At 35.4% G+C, this 17,172-nt stretch overlaps 1 protein-coding gene across 3 annotated transcripts in view; it reads left to right on the forward strand.

Annotated features, from left to right (window-relative positions):
- Window positions 1-17,172, forward strand: part of COL4A5 (collagen type IV alpha 5 chain) — a 358,160-nt gene that overhangs the window by 287,280 nt on the left and 53,708 nt on the right. The window contains exons 37-43 of one of the 3 annotated variants that reach the window (XM_036460732.2): window positions 973-1,099; window positions 5,409-5,489; window positions 6,827-6,925; window positions 7,496-7,546; window positions 8,756-8,941; window positions 10,851-10,859; window positions 15,075-15,083. In XM_036460732.2, the coding sequence (XP_036316625.1) occupies window positions 973-1,099; window positions 5,409-5,489; window positions 6,827-6,925; window positions 7,496-7,546; window positions 8,756-8,941; window positions 10,851-10,859; window positions 15,075-15,083 (562 nt within the window). The remainder of the gene's footprint in view (window positions 1-972; window positions 1,100-5,408; window positions 5,490-6,826; window positions 6,926-7,495; window positions 7,547-8,755; window positions 8,942-10,850; window positions 10,860-15,074; window positions 15,084-17,172) is intronic. The other 2 variants (XM_036460733.2, XM_036460734.2) reach the window with 2 other exon arrangements.

Raw genomic sequence — 17,172 nt, forward strand, 5'->3', positions numbered from 1 at the left:
CTAAATTCTTAGGGTAAGCTCTATTTGTCTTAGTAGGTTTCATGGAGAAAATAGGATTTGAAATGTACACTAAAGAGTTTATAGGCCTCTTTATGTTAAAATGAAATAAAACTTTTGCAGTAGAATCTACTGTGGTTTTGTTTGACATGCTTATTCTAAGCAATTAATTTTATTGTAGCATACTAGGGATGATGATCACAGGTTCTGAAATCAAACTCTTTTGATCCAAAACCAAATTCCACCAGTTACCAGCTGAATCACTGTAAAATGGGGATAATAACAGTATATTTCTTATGTTATTGTTAATGATTAATGAGAATAATGCATCTGGAGTCTGACAGACCTTGGTACAAATACCAGTTCTGCCACTTACTAGCAACATTAAGCACTTGACTTCTCCAAGATTCACTTTTCTTATTTACAAATGGACTAGAGACCCAGTTCACGAAATTAATGTGTGGGTAGGTCCCTAGGCTTGGCTGGCATTCAGGGCAGATCTGTGGTGCATCCAGCAGGGCGATCAGGGGCCCCTGCTGGCATCTGCCTTGGCCAGCCTGGCGCTGTCTGCTTGATGGCCCCACCCCCTGCTGCTTCAGGAGGAGAGGAGACTGGCAGGGTGATCTTGTGGGGGCCCCACTGGCACCTGCCTTGACTGGCCTGGGGCCTGAGGGGTAGGGGCAGCTCCTGCATTGATTACCCCTGGTGATCAGTGCACATCATAGCTACCAATCATTGCACCTGTCGTTCAGCAGTTCAGTTGATTCGAATATTAGGCTTTTAATTATATAAAAAATATATAATTGGTTATAAAAGGCATTAGTTATGATAAAGTCTAACTCAAAGGGCTGTTGGAATGATTAAATTAAGTGATTTATGTAAATCACTCAGTAATATGCCTGACACATAGTGTTATGTCATTTTATAATCTAACTACTTGGAAGATTTTAGTTTTATCTTTTTATTCAAATTTAGGGTGAACCTGGTCTGCCTGGATACCCAGGAAATCCTGGTATCAAAGGTTCTATGGGAGATACTGGTTTGCCTGGATTACCCGGAACTCCTGGAGCAAAAGGACAACCAGGCCTTCCTGGATTCCCTGGTAATATTATTTTTATTAAATGCTACCTTCTTTCCTTCTTTTCTACTCTAACTTATATCATAAAGCAACTTATTTGGCAGAATTTTATTCTATTTTCCAATCAGATACTGACTAGCAACATAATTTTGAACTAGCTCTTTACATTTTCTTTGACCAAATTTCTTTCTATATAAAATAAGAATTATCAACTCAGCAGGACAATATCCTGTAGACATAGGACTATTTGATGGATCATTTTTCAATCGTTGACTGTTGGCCACAAGTCAATTAAGAGGCCTTACTATGTTTTTAGGTGATAATGTACATTGCCAAATCCTAGTCTGCTGCTGATTCTCTTAGAATGTACTCAGGTACACAGTGAGTGGCTATTGGTAGAACAATCATACCATTCATTCAAATGACAAGAACTGTGTCATGCAAGCAAAAGGACTTAATATTATAGACAAGAAGATAGCATGAACTAGATTATTATAGTCCCTTTACTTTGGGTTAACAGTGAAATACTAGAGGCCCAGTGCATGAATTTTTTTTTTCACCTGGGGGGGGGGGCCTTCAGCCTGGCATGTGCCCTTTGCAGTCCAGGAGCCCTTGGGGGATGTCCAACTGACATCCTTAGTGCTGTGCTCACCAGCCATGGGCTCAGCTTCTAGCTGGACAGTGGGGAGCACACTGACCAGGGAGCTGCTCCTGCATTGAGTGTATGCCCCTTGGTGGTCAGTGCACATCATAGTGACCAGTCATTCTACTGTTCAGTTGATTTGCATATTAGCCTTTATTATATAGGACTAGAAGCCTGTTACACAAAAATTAATGCACTGGGTGGGGGCGGAGTCTCTCAGCCCAGCCTGCTCCCTCTCACAGTCTGGGAACCCTCAGGGGATGTCCTACTGATGGCTTATGCACCCTTCCCCTGTGGAGAAGGCCTAAGTTGCAGACTAGCCTCCCTCTATGGGAGGCAAGCAGGATGATCAAGGGAAGGCACCACTCCCATCACCTTGCTGTTGCTGCCACTGCTGGCTTCTGCAGCTGCCAAGGTGTTTTCATCAACACAGAGTCCAATCCCTTCACCTTGAAAAAATTACAAATTTCTTTAGGCATTTTCAAGATGTCTCTTTCATAGGATATGACCGACCTCCCTCCCTTCCTTCGTTCCTTCGTCCTTTCCTTCCTTCCTTCCTTCCTTCCTTCCTTCCTTCCTTCCTTCCTTCCTTCCTTCCTTCCTTCCTTCCTTTCTTCCTTCCTTTCTTCCTTCTTCATCTGAAGTCATTTTTTCCATTAATTTTTAGAGAGAGTGGAAGAGAGAGGGAAAGACAGAGAGAAACATCAATGTGAGAGGGACACTCGATTGGTTGCCTCCTGCATGAGCCCTGACCAGGGCCCTGGCCAGGGAGGAGCTTGCAACCTAGGTACATCCCTTGACCAGAATCAAATATGGACCCTGTGGTCTGCAGGCTGTGGCTCTATCCATTGAGCCAAACCGGCTAGGACATTTTTTAGCCCTCTTTGTTTTTTCCTCTAAGAGTGAGGTGGAAAAACCCTAGATCACCTTCTTGGGTTCTTATTACCCAAGTTACCAAGAACATGCTAGTGGCACTCCAGGTGCTTAGTAATATATATATTACAGTAAAATGTACAGGAATATAAATTAATTTTACCCATGTATATATCCATGTATCCACCATATATATCAAGTTATGAAATTGTTCCTTCATACCATAAAGTTTACACATTCTTCATAGTGAACCCACACCCCCATAAACCACTACTATCACCATTAATTATTTTTGTCTCTTTTTGAAATTCATATAAATGGAATCAAACAGTATATATCCTTGTGTCTGGCTTCTTTCACTCAACATTATGTCCCTAAGATTCCTTTATCTTGTTGCATGCTTCAGTAGTTGTGTTTTGTTTCGTTTTGTGTCTTAACAATGCTCTGTAATATCCCAGTGAAGAATATAGTGTAATCAATTACCCATTCTCCTGTTGATGGATTTTTGTGTTGTTTTCATTTTGGGAGTTGAAGGGATTCATAACAAGTCTCCCCAATATATGCCACTTGGAATGGATTATTTTGAGCTGGAGACCAGTGAGACCCTGTGGGCTCACAAAAACTTTTACTTCTCTCTTAAAGAATTTAAATTGGGGGCCTTGCCAATAATAAGGATTATTACCAGAAATAACTTTTTATGGCCTAACTATAGGTCAGGAGAAACATGTAATTACTGAGCATCTGCTCTTACTATCATCCTGCAAATTACCCTCCTACCTTCTAAAACCTCAGTTGCCTTACCTCATTCCTTAGCTCAGAATGCCATGTATGCCTCATTTTACCTTTCAGTATCTGAACCTCTCATGTATGTGGGGTTTCCATACACATGTATGTAACTAAATTTGGTTATTTTCTATTTTTAATCTATCTCATATTGGATCAGATTATTAGACCAGTTGAAAGATTATAGAAGAGTAGAGGGAAATTTCTTTAAAAAGATGCTATTAACATTCTTTGACATGATTTTAGTGGACATATATCCTCATTTCTCTTAGACACAAACTTAGTAATAGAATTACTAAATCATATGGTCTGTAGATATTTAAATTTAGTAGATGGTGTCAGTTTTCAAAAGTGGTTTTATAAATTACAGCCACACTTGCAATGTATAAAATGTCCATGGATGGCTTCTGGTGTTTGCCATGATCATATAGTGGTTATTATTTGTGAAATGTCCAGTTGTCTATAGCTTTGCCTGACTTCGTATTGTCAGTCTTTTTTAATTTTCAATATTCTAGTGGTTACATAGGAGTATCTCAATGAAGTTTTAATTTACATTTTCCTAATCAATGATAATATTAAACATTCTTGCATAGATTTATTGCTCATTTGTGTAGCATCATTTTGAAGTGATGCCTGCTCCAAGTCTTTTTCCTCATATTTTATTGGGTGGTTTTCCTTTTATCTTATAGATTCAAGGCAGTTCTTTACATATTTTAAATGTGATTCTTGTGTCAGGTACATATATTACAAATAAGTTCTTGCTAAAAAAAAAATTACATTCTTGCTGTCTTAGATTTACCTTTCATTCTCTTAATGCTGTTGTGTGATGAAACATTTTTGTTAAATTTAATAAAGTCCAATTTATCAATCTTTCATGTTTAGTGCTTTTTGTGTCCTATTCAAGAAATGTTTATATACTCAAGTTTATGAAAATATTATTCCAATTTTTTCCCAAAGTTTAATGTTTAAATTTTGATTTATGATCTGTCTCAAATAAAATATTTTTATGGGGTGAAGTAGGGGTCCAGGTTTGTTAGTTCCATACCGGTATCCAATTGCAACACACCGTTGTAGGTTTTTTCCCCCTCAACAACCTAAGTTCTTTTGTTATTTTCATCAAAAGACATCATAAAAATGAGTAAGGAAGCCAGCACAGTAGGAGAAAACAGTTGCAAAATATATATCTTATAAATGATGGCTTTCTGGGATATTTAAAGAGCTTCTACAATTCAATACTAATGCAATATACAGTTCAATATTTTTAAATGGGGAAAACATTAAACAGACATTTTATAAAAGAAGTTATAAGGATGGTTACTAAGCACATGAAAAATTGATCAATATCATTAAACATCAGATAAATGCAAATTAAAACAACAATGAGTTAACTTTACATTCCTAGCAGAATGGCTATTATTAAAACAATTGATATCACCATATGTTGTACAAGGATTTGGAGCAACTGGAATTTGCAAATGTTGTTGTTAATGGAAAATGGTTTGGCAGGAATTAGATAGATACATAGATACATTGATATCAGCACATACCTACTCTTTGGCTTAGTTTTTACACTCCTATTTAGATATCTACCTAAGATAAGTAATACATATGCCTTCAAAAATACAAATGCAGAAATATCCTTAACAGCACAATTCAAAATAGCCAAAACTGGAAGTAGACCAAGTTTCCAAAAATAGAATAGAAAACCTTAATAGCTAAAACATGACCAAATGTTCAACATTAGATGAATGGATTAAATTCTTTGATATATCTATACAATGGACTTCTGCCAGTTCTACTAGTGAAATACGGTGGCAATTGTTTTTATTATGAATATGCAATAAAGCTTCTGGATAAATAAATTTAAATTGTAAATTTCTTAAAGCAACCAGCAAACATGAGCATCTTTTGGGGTTTTCTTTCATTCTTCACTGTTTCCTTGCTAACACTATAAATTGTAAATTTGAGTGTAGCTTTCAAAGAAATGAGTTTTTCTTTAAAAAAAAAAAAATTAAACTGAATTCTTTACTCTAGGAACCCCAGGCCTTCCTGGATCAAAAGGTATTACTGGTCCTCCTGGGAACCCTGGACTTCCAGGAGAACCTGGTCCTATAGGTAAGCATAAAAAAGGGGGAGCTGATATTCTGTAAAACTAAGCCTCATGTTCATTTTGGGAAATTCAAATCATTTCAGGGAGCTGTGAACGTTTTCCAGACATGGAAATGGTGATCATTAATTTAGCACTATTTGTTAGGTACAAAGTGAACAGCTCAATAAAAAGTATATTAAATTGCCCAGCCAGTGTTGCTTATTGGTTGAGCATCGACCCATGTACCAAGAGGTTGCCAATTTAATTCCAAGCATGCAGGAGGCAGCCTATCAGTGTTTCTATTTCTCTCTCCCTCTCTGTTCTTTTCTCTCTAAATCAACTACAAATATTTTTAAAACTAGAGGCCTGGTGCACAAAATTCATGCACAGGGATGGGAATGTCCCTAACCCAGCCTGTACCCACTCCAATCTGGGACATACCTCTCACAATCCAGGACTGCTGGCTCCCAAACTCTCACATGCCTGCCTGTCTGATTGCCACTAACTGCTTCTGCCTGCCAGCCTGATCACTCTCTAAGCACTCCCCTGTCAGCCTGATCAACACCTAACTGCTCCCCTGCTTGCCTGATTGCCCCTAACTATTCTCCCCTGCTGGCCTGGTTGCCCCCAACTACCCTCCCCTGCAGGCTTGGGTTCTCCCCAACTGTCCTACCCTGCAGGCCTGATCACCCCCAACTTCCCTCCCCTGCAGGCCCATTTGCTCCCAACTGCCCTCCCCCTGCATGCCTGGTCCCTCCCAACTGCCTTTCCCTGATGGCCTGATCGCCCACAACTGCCTTCCACTACTGACCACCTTGTGGTAGCCATTTTGTGTCTACATGGGGGCAGCCATCTTTCGTGTTGGTCAATTTGCATATTATCTCTTTATTTTATAGGATTACATAAAATTGTCATGGGACCTTATTTTTCAGGCTCACCTTTTCCAGGGAGAGTTATTTCAAGTTTCCTTTAACAGATAGAAAATCTGATATTTTTTACAATGGCAAGGAGTAATACTTTATTTGTTTACTAAATTATAGAGCAAATCACTTTCCTTGGCCCAATATAAGGCATATAATGTGTCCTAACCCCACACCTTATTTTTTTGGATAGTCTAAAACTAGATTAAAATGAGAAACTGAAACATTTTTGGTAATGAATAAATGATAAAGCTATTTCTTATTCACATTACCCTTTATTTTTTAGGCTTCTTTTCCATAATATTTTATAAATTTAAAGGAGAGTCTCAGAGGCACTTTTATTTTTTGGATAGAATTATTTAAAGCTAGCATGGAACAATGGGGAATATGGAAGAAAAAGGGAATTGGGAAAATAAATGTAACCTTCATAATATATTATTTAGGTAGTGGAGGTCATCCTGGGCCACCAGGGCCTCCAGGTGAAAAAGGCAAACAAGGTCAAGATGGTATTCCTGGACCAGCTGGACAGAAGGGTGAACCAGGTACTGTCTTTTTTCATTGTTTTTAATTTTCTAATTTCCCCCTTTTGTTTACCTTAACTTTTGCCTTTTTTTTTTTTTTTTACCTACAATGAAACTATATCTTCTTTCTTACCCTCTAAGCTACCACACAATTTTCCATTCTAATTACATTCCACTCTATCCTGAGAATGTGACCTTACATCATTTATCCATCAACTTGTTTCTCTCTTATGAAAAACTCCATATCTTTTCTTGCCTGATTTTTTGTGTCAAGAAGTTACCCAACTTTTAACAAGTTCTTTGGATGACTTCCTTTTATTATTATATATATATATATATATATATATATATATATATATATATATATATATATATATTACAATTTGTGATTTATTAATCACAAATAAAATATATTTTTTATATAATTTTATATAATTTTCTGATGTGGAATTGTAGTTATCTATTGGAAATAAACTTGGTTTATATAATATACATTGTAGCAGTTAATAAAAACCTGAATAATTAGAAGATAATCTATCTTATTTCAGTTGTTATTATCTCTTTGAGAGTTGTTGGTTTATCCTCTGACAGGCCAACCAGGCTTTGGAATCCCAGGACCCCCTGGACTCCCAGGACTTTCTGGTAAACTTTAATAAAACTTGCTAAATTAGTCCATAAATAGATAATATTCTATAGTACACTTATTTTTCCATCTCTATAATTTATTGTTATAAAATGCACAACAACCCCAGAAAACTCAAAGCTAGAGTTACATCTTAAAGCAGTTCTTAATTATCAATTTAGTATGAGGAGTTGTACTATAGAAAAATGTGTTCTTAAGGAAATTTACATGTAGATATCTTTTCATTAATTTCATAAATAAATGCTGAGGAAATGATACAGAAAGAAAGCAAACTTGTAGGAAGAGATAGATTTCACTAAAATTTTAAAAGACTTTTAAACACTCTCTTACCTCCATGGGAACAAAACCAAGTTAATATAAGGAAACTGTAGAAATACATGGTAATAATAAAAATGTCACTTGAAAACTCCATGTTAATATACATTTTGTAAGAGTATGTGTGCACAAACATCTACCTTTACTCCTATGATTTTACTCTCATTGTAAGCACCAAGTAATTAACAGTGATTGAATGTGTGTACACACACATATACTGTGTGTGTGTGTGTGTGTGCGTTTATGTTCTCAAATGACAATTTCCTATTTTATGAAGACATTTTTGAAACCACAGACTTATCTCCTAGAAATTCCAAGATCCTTCCAATGATCTCAACATAAAAGTTATGACTTTAATGTGCCACTGATAGTTGCTCTCAGTCATGTTGATGGTATAGAAAAGATGTTGAGCACAATTTGTCTAGATTGTGATTTTTAAATATTGGATAGATTGGTCTTTGAGGGCACATAGACACCATTGAAGATCTTTATTTTCCTAGAATCTTAAAACATTTGTTTTAGGAATTTCCTCCAGCCATCTTTAACCTATTGCAGATACTCCATACTTTTCTATTTATTTCTATTTTTTCCTCACAGTTACTGCTCATGTGATCATTGCTTTATGTCCTAATTCAACGGGTATCTGTAAGGATGCAAGCTATTATTGTTTTTCTATTTCTAGGCTTACTCTAGTAAACACTTCTGATAATAGATAAATACATTTAATAGGATGAATGGGCTTTTTATATGTGTTGGGGATTTAGTGAGAGATAGAAATAACCCTAGTATATTCCATTACTTGTTCTAATTAGTGCAAATAGCTTTAAACTTATAGGCAAGCCTAATATTCAATATCATTTAATGTGTTCTCTAATGCCATTTTACTTTCATAGGTCAAAAGGGTGATGGAGGATTACCTGGCATTCCAGGAAACCCTGGCCTTCCAGGTCCAAAGGGTGAACCAGGCTATCCTGGTTTCCCCGGTGTGCAGGGTCCCCCAGGCCCTCCTGGTTCTCCAGGTCCAGCTCTCCAGGGCCCTAAAGGCAACCCTGGGCTCCAAGGTCCTCCTGGGAGACCAGGTATGTACATGAGTAGTAGGGAAATGGTCTATTTATTTGTCCATTTATTTCATTTTGCTGGGAAGTTATTCAGTCTTTAGGACATTAGAATCTATAATCGAAGAACTTCTTATAAGTAAATAGTTTGGTTTATACTTTACTTCATCCATTTCCATGGCATATAATATTTTTTTCAGTAATGCCTTTTATAATTTTCTTAAAGTGTAACTAAAACAAACCTACATAGAGGAAAAAGGAAATAGTGATTTGTTAGTAAATTTTTATTAAAAATAAAGCTATACAGGTAACTTGCCAGCAAAATGCCATCTGCATTTTTAATGTGAGCTTCTCAGCATGTCATCACAGAAATCATTTTAGTTATCACCCAGTAGATGCTTGTGGTCCATACCAAAGTATTTCTATGGTTCTGTCATATGATCAGCAAATGTCACCAAGCACAAAAAAAATTATCTTCTCTATAAACTAGGCAATCCAACTTTGCTTCAACATCATAGCATGAGTAAATTGAATAGTAATTTCTTCATACCAGCTTCATGTCTATACTTCATTTCTCATCTGTTAACTGCTTTAGTAGTCTCAGTTTTGCATCAAATTTTCACTTTTCATTTTGTGTCTGTGCTATGTCATTTCATTTTACTAACTTTGGAAATGCTCATTTTCATCCTGAATTAATGTTGCTGAGCCCAATCACTGGTAACCGATTATTAACAGATATTTAAAACTTGATATGCAATTTTTATATTTCTGGTAATCAAAAACTTGGCTTTCATTGATTTAAAATATATGAGAAATCTAAGAAACAAAAATTTGTTTTATGTGATAATTTGGTTTATATACAAATGCATGAAAATAAACTTTTTTCCCCTCTGAAAGTCTTGACTCCCTTTAACTATATTTAAAAGTGAAAATTTTCATTTAAGTTACCATAAACTCTGAAGTAATTGGAGTTACCTTAAATAAAATATGCTCTAAAAATATAAATTGATTAGGATCATGTACTTTGTTCAGAGGATCATTTTGTTTTTTATCCCAGATTTATTGAAATATAATTGACATATAACATGTAACTTTAAGTTGTTCAATGTAATAATTTCATATATGTATATAACTCAAAATGATTACAACAATAGTTATTTAACACATTCATCACCTAACAAAAAATTGTAATTATGTGAAGATCATTTTCAAAAACCAGGTTTTATCTGATCTGATTTGTATGTTTGTAAAAGGTGTTATTTAAAGCTTTACCTTGATTTTCTATTGAAGAAAACCAGTGACACTCCCTCAGCCATGTTAACTCTCTTGCATGTAATGTAAAGTATTGACACAACACCTTGGTTGGTTATGCATGTAATAATTCAAATAAACCAAGTTATTTCCTCTTTCATATTTTAATCAGCACTGTGGTTATTGCTCTTACTAGTAATGGAGCTCACTGTTAAACATTACTTTTAAATATGTCAACATAAAGACATTAGTCACAAAAGCTTTTTTGAAAAGTACTATTTCTTAAAAAATAGTGAAAGTAACTGAATGAAGCACACCTGATGAGTGTTTGTAACTTTTAATTTGTTATAAACTATAAACTAAAATTGAGTTTTAAACCCAAATGTTCTCAGAATTTATTGTCGTTTTTTTTTTTTTCTGAGCTTATAGTAATAATTATTTTTTAAATGTTTTTTGGCCTTTCAAAATATATCACATGTGCTGTTTTCATTTTAATGGTGATAATTTGGTTTATATACAGATGCACGAAAATAAACTTTAAGAATATTTTTTACTGAATTAAAATTTAACTTAAAAGAAATTAGTAAAATGCTTTAGTTTCTTGATATTTCTAACAATTTTGATATTTTTCCCTTTCGATAATGACGATTTTGGGCCTTGGTGAACTTTGATCCCTATCCAGGTCCTACAGGTTAGCTCCTTAACTCTAAAGTAGTGACTGCATAAAGTTTGAAACTTTTTAAATATTTATGTGTGTGTGTGTAAATATATATATATATATATATATATATATATATATATATATACACACAGATAATGTTTTAAGTGTCTAAATATGTTTTAAGAGTGTATATGCCAATTCAGTTTTTCTTTTAAAATATATTTTATTGATTTTTTACAGAGAGGAAGAGAGAGGGATAGAGAGATAGAAACATCAATGAGAGAGAAACATCGATCAGCTGCCTCTTGCACATCCCTTACTGGGGATGTGCCCGCAAGCAAGGTACATGACCTTGACTGGAATTGAACCTGGGACCTTTCAGTCCACAGACCGATGCTCTATCCACTGAGCCAAACCAGTTTTGGCCCAATTCAGTTCTTATATGTTTATCTATCTCTGAAAGGTGTCAGGAAAGTATAATAGTGTCCAGTGTTTATGTCTATTAGCAGAAACTAAACGTACTTTATTAAATAACTAATTTAACATTTTAAAATGCATATAATTGTTTCATTTTAGTTGAAAATTTTGATACTCAAAAGTATATTTTATAATATTTTACCTTTAAATTTTAGAGTAGAGTGTATTTCTAACTTTTGCCTTATACAGTATCTGTTAATGCAAATGAAATTGAACTCTCCTTTTAAAAGGCATTCTTTTGAAACAATAGTATGCATCACATATCCTGCAAATAATGCAGTATTTGGTTTGCCATATATCTTTTAATTTTTTAAATGATCCTTTCTTCATTTTTGGGGTTGTCACAAAGTTCTAAATTCTACTGTTATGAAAATGGATTACTAGGCACAGAGTAAAAATTAAATCAATGCAACCTGCACAGATTAGAAGCCTCTTAATTTTATTTTCATCATACACATATACTTACTACACATCAAAGAATAGTTACCAAGTGCTGTCCAATGAACAATTGCTGATTCATAGTGAAAGACGCTCACCTAATCAGGAGTAAAATGCACACAAAAAAATCTCAGTGTGATCATTACTTTCATGATAAGTAATCCTTTTAAAAAGTTTCTAAGAAGGAAGTAAAAGGAGAAAAAGTGTCCTCCCAAGCTCTATTGAGGATAGTAGGAAATTCTGGCTTCTTATTAATTTAAAATTAATAATTGTTAAAGTTGTTTTTTAGGAAACCATCTATCTCAATTTGAATTGATTCTCTAGTTTTGTACTCTGCCCCTAAAATTCTTATTTGTATAGAACCATATAATATCTTATCTGGAAGGGACCTACCTTTTACATTTTCAAAAGATATTATTCACCAGTCACTTGTTAGTGATGGAAAGACATATTTTATTCAAAACTCTTGCAACAGGGGAGAGAGACTGTTAAAACTCGCCTCAGTAGCCAAGCTGTTTTGGCTCAGTGGATAGAGCGGCCTGAGGAGTTCTTGGTTCAATTCTTGTCAAGAGCTCATGCCCAGGTTGTGGGCTCAATCCTCAGTAGGGGGCATGTGGGAGGCAACCAATCAATTGTTCTCTCTCATCATTGATGTTTCTCTCTCTCCTCCCTTCCTCTCTGAAATCAATAAATATTTAAAACACACACACACACACACACACACACACACACACACACACACACACAAACTCGCCTCAGCAGACCAAGGACAGGGCCCAAGGATGAGGCCTAGTTGAGAAGAGGGCTCATAGAAGTTTAGTGAATAAAGTGGTCTTTGTTATATGTGAGAAAACAGAAGTCCAAAGAGGTTAAGAAGCTTGCTTAAGGTCATAGCTGGGAATCTGACTTAGGGCTCCCCAGTGCTTACATAAGTCTCTATTCTACTAGTAACACATACCATCCTTCCACAGATATAGCTGTATGATATGATGCTTATGATCTGGCCTCTTATTCTAGTTATAAACATAAGTGATAGAGCAAAGCTGCTCAGTCATTTTAGGAGATTTTGACATAACAGACTGAGCCCTGCCTCCACTTTCTTGTTTTCTATTACTTCAAGATCCCCATCAACCCCTACCAATTGGTTTGTTATTCCTAAATGGATGTCACCAAAAATATTAAGGCAGGTGCATCTATTTAAATATCACCAAGATACAGAGAAGACTAGAGTATACTTTGAAATAATTTTGAGTACTGCCCTTGTCTGACTTGCATAAAAATCTGCTGCCTTTATCACTTCCAAGCTTTACTATCAGCTAGAAGAAAATTGCTTTCTTGTGAAGCAATAGAATATTTCAAAGAAAACAAAAAGCAACCTCATTACTTTAAAACTTATTTACCAGATGTACTACAAATTACATAGTTATTGTAATCTGGTATCTGCAATGATCTCTTTACAACAGTTGAATAATGCAACTTTAAATGGAGGCTAGATTTAAAATTTACCAATCCATCAGTTTTTCTTACTTATTACAGGACTTCATTTTTTTTAATTTTTGCTTTATTTTTCAGTTTAACTTTGTTAGATCATTGAGAAATAATGGATTGAGAACCTCATGAAGAAAATTGATTTGGCATACAACTCATTAAAATGTTACCTTTTATATATTAACATCTTAGAAGTTTTGCTATGATATGATCTGAAGTTTCCCTTGATACTTACTCAGACCAAAATACAATATATTTCAATGATTTATTTTTCTCAGAGTTTTTATTAATGGTTCTTCTATACTGAACACATGTATAAAATGCCTTTACTGAAACTATGAATTATCTTAGGTAGGTATTCTAATTGTTTAGCCAGACTGCTCAAAACGTGTCTTGCTGTGTATGGTGTAGAAACCATTTAAACAAAATCTGGTTTTTAGCCTTCTGAATTTCAAATTATAAATTGCTTTAAAAGTTTTATTTTTAGGAAGTAATGGTAACATTTTATATTTATATGACATGCTACCATTTATATCATATAATGTACTTTTACTATAAGCCTAGAGGGTAGAGTTTGGGTCTGGCTAATCCTTGTGTTCCCTGTAGCACTTTGCACATGGCATATATCAGGTCAGTATGTTAAAAAATTGAATCTTTAAAACAACTCTGCAAAGGAGGTTAGGTCAGATCTCACTATTTCCATTATGTGAATGAAAACACAACTTACAGAAATTTAATTGCTCCAAATCCCATAATTTAAGTAGCAGAGCCAAGAATAAGTCCCATGTCTTCTAATTCCTAGGATTCAGTGCTCTAGCACCATTTATTTTCTCTGCTTACTTCAGTGTCTATAATCATAGCAGGACTTGTAAGAAAAGTAAATTGTGTTCAAGTCAATTAATATTAACCAAGAATTTCCCTATATGTTGTCTTTTTATTTTTTTTATATAATGATTCTTCTTTTAATAGTTAATAGCTTGATTTAATATGTACATTGAATAATAGTAAAGGAAATATGATATTTTTCTATAGTTTTGAGTGGGATAGTGCATGACAGCATATTTTAAAGTATCCCTTCACTGATGATCTTCACTTCTTTAAAAAAATTTTGACTCTTTATTTTCAAGTTCAATAGTGAACAAATATATATTGGCTTTTTCTCTTTGAGTAACGTATAACAAGTAAAAATGCAAAGAAGAAAGCCTCTTGGTGAATTATGAAAAAAGATCAGAATGTGCCTCATTGAATGATTTGCAAAAAAAGTCACAGTATAGCTGGTAATGGCCATTGCATACTAGTCTTTTCATCCATATATTTAGTTGTCTATGATCTTGGTATTTTAGTCTAGTGAGGCCTTTAATTCTATCTCCTTGTGGCAATCTGAATATATCAAGAAATTTGTACCTTGTGTTTTTACCAAAATTGCAGAAACTAAGATAAACATTTATCCAAAAGTATCTCTTTGTGAAAGGAATGAAAATCTATCAGTGAAAGGTTACTATTTTTCCAACTCTAATGCTTTGAAGTGCTAACTTTTGGAAAGCCACAGTAGCAGTGTTAACATGATGTTTTCGTAGAATTTTCCATTTTGGAGATTAATAAAAACTAGCAGCTTATTTCCTTGAATAATCTCTATTTGAAAATGCCTGGCTCTCTATACTTCAGTATGACTCTGTTTGTATGGTGAATATTCTGTGGGAATAATAAATGCTGGCACAGAGGATTATTGTTTAACTTGTGCTATAATGTGAACCACTTCTAACTCAATCTTATTTTGTACTGTGTGATGTCTGATACTGCTAACATCGATCTTTGGGCTTTGGTGAACTCTGACCTTCCCAGGTTTTCAAGGTTAGCCTCTTCACTGGTCAATTCCTTTTTTTTAATGCTTTGTATGTATGATAAGAAAAATTCACTTTTGTTTGCTGTAATTCAGAAGTCATTGAAGATTGTTGTTATGCTCAAATACTACCTGTTCTGGTATTTAACATTTTGATGAAGGCAATGTGACTTGTTTATTGTCAAGTTTGAAATGACATTAGGACTGGGGGAGAAGGTAATAAAAGACTCATTTTTTCCCCTATCTTAATCTTACCTTGTCGTTGTTAGGCTAATTTGAAAATTGTTTATTTTTCTCTTGATAAACTAATTTGATACCTGATTTCTAGACTAAACTATATATTATGAATGAAAATAATTTTGCTTAGAAAGTCCTATATAGGGAGTTTGGACTCAGTGGTTGTTTTTGTTTGTTTAAGTGTAAAGTACTCCAACCCTTTCTTTAAGATTGGGAAGGGAATTTCTGAGTGTCTCTGTCTGATTGCCTAGCTAAGGTGACTATATGACTTAAAATGTTAAAAGATAAAGCAATTATTATATTGTTGTGGACCTTTTTTCTATCTCATGTACCAGATAATATTATAGTGTGAAGTCACATAGAAATAGCTGAATGATTTAAAATGAGCTCATTTTTTAAAGATATAATTATAGTAATCCTATGTAATAAAGAGTGAATATGATAATTGACTGTCATGCCCTCACAAAAATGGAGGCGCAGATAGCCAATAAGGAGGGGATATGCTAATTTACTGCCATGTCCTAAAAGATGACGGTGTCCACAGACACAAGATGGTGGCACCCAGTCTCCTCAACCCTGCTGGGGTGGCAGATGTGCGGCATAGCCAGGTCTGCCCCCAGGCAAGTCCGGCTGCTCCGCAGGCCTGCCTCCAGATTCCCCCAGTTCCCTTGGCCCCCCAGCTGCCCAGGGCTGGCCCAAGGTGCAGGCAAGCCTTGGATGGTGGCTTCCCAACTACCCAGGGCCGTCTGAGGCTCAGGCAACCAGGGCTAGCCAAAGCTTGTGCTGCCATCAGTGGCATCAGCAGAGGTGTGATGAGGGCAATCACCTTCCCCTGATCTCTGGGTCACCTCCTGCCCGTGAGGGCTCCCGGACTGTGAGAGGGGGCAGGCTGAGCTGAGGGACCGCCCCCCCTCCAGTGCATGAATTTTTATGCACTGGGCCTCTAGTAATAATAATAATTTTAAAACTCTTACATAGTTCTTACTCTGCGCCAGGCACTGTGTTAAGTAATTTATACATATTATCTTATTTACTCCTTGGAACATCATAATAAAGTATGCTGATCCTACTTTAAAGTAAGAATTTCCACTTTTTTAAATTAAGTTTATTAAGGTGACATTGATTAATAAGAATATATAGGTCTCAAGTGTACATTTCTATGATATATGATCTCTATATTATATTGTGTGCTCACCACCCAAAATCAAATCATCTTCTGTAACCATATATTTGGCCCCCTTTACCCTTTACACCTTCCATTCCCTTCCCTCTGGTAACCACCATACTATTGTCTGTATGTATGAGTTTCAGTTTTATATCACACACTAGAGGCCTGATACATGAAGATTTATGCAAGAATAAGCCTTCCTTACCCTGGTTGCCAGTACCTAGGCCCCAGGCCTTCACTCTGGCAGCCGCCTTCCGCCTTCACTCAGGCCCAGAGTTGCCTTACACCTTTGCTCTGGCCCAGAGCTGCCTTCTACCTTCCCTCGCTACCCAGAGGCCCAGAGTGGCCTGGGTGAGGTGGAATGCCAGTGTCATTGCAAGCATCCTGGCCCAGCCGCCATCTTTGTCATGTCAATTTGCATATTCCCTCCTTATTGGCTGTGGGCACCACCATCTTTGTCGTGAAACGACAGTCAATTTGCATAGCCATCTTTATTCAATAGGATATGAATGAAATCAATGCTTCTTAGATTTTTCTGACTAACTTACTTCGCTTAGCATAATATTTTTTTAAGGTTCATCCATAAAGAAGATGTGATACACATATATCAAATGATTTCCATTTTAAAGAAAATTATGGCCAAGAAGATTAATAAACTCACTAAGGTCAACAGATAATGATTAATGGAGCTGGGA

This window comes from Pipistrellus kuhlii, unplaced genomic scaffold, assembly GCF_014108245.1.
Source record: "Pipistrellus kuhlii isolate mPipKuh1 unplaced genomic scaffold, mPipKuh1.p scaffold_m20_p_33, whole genome shotgun sequence".
NCBI lineage: Eukaryota > Metazoa > Chordata > Mammalia > Chiroptera > Vespertilionidae > Pipistrellus > Pipistrellus kuhlii.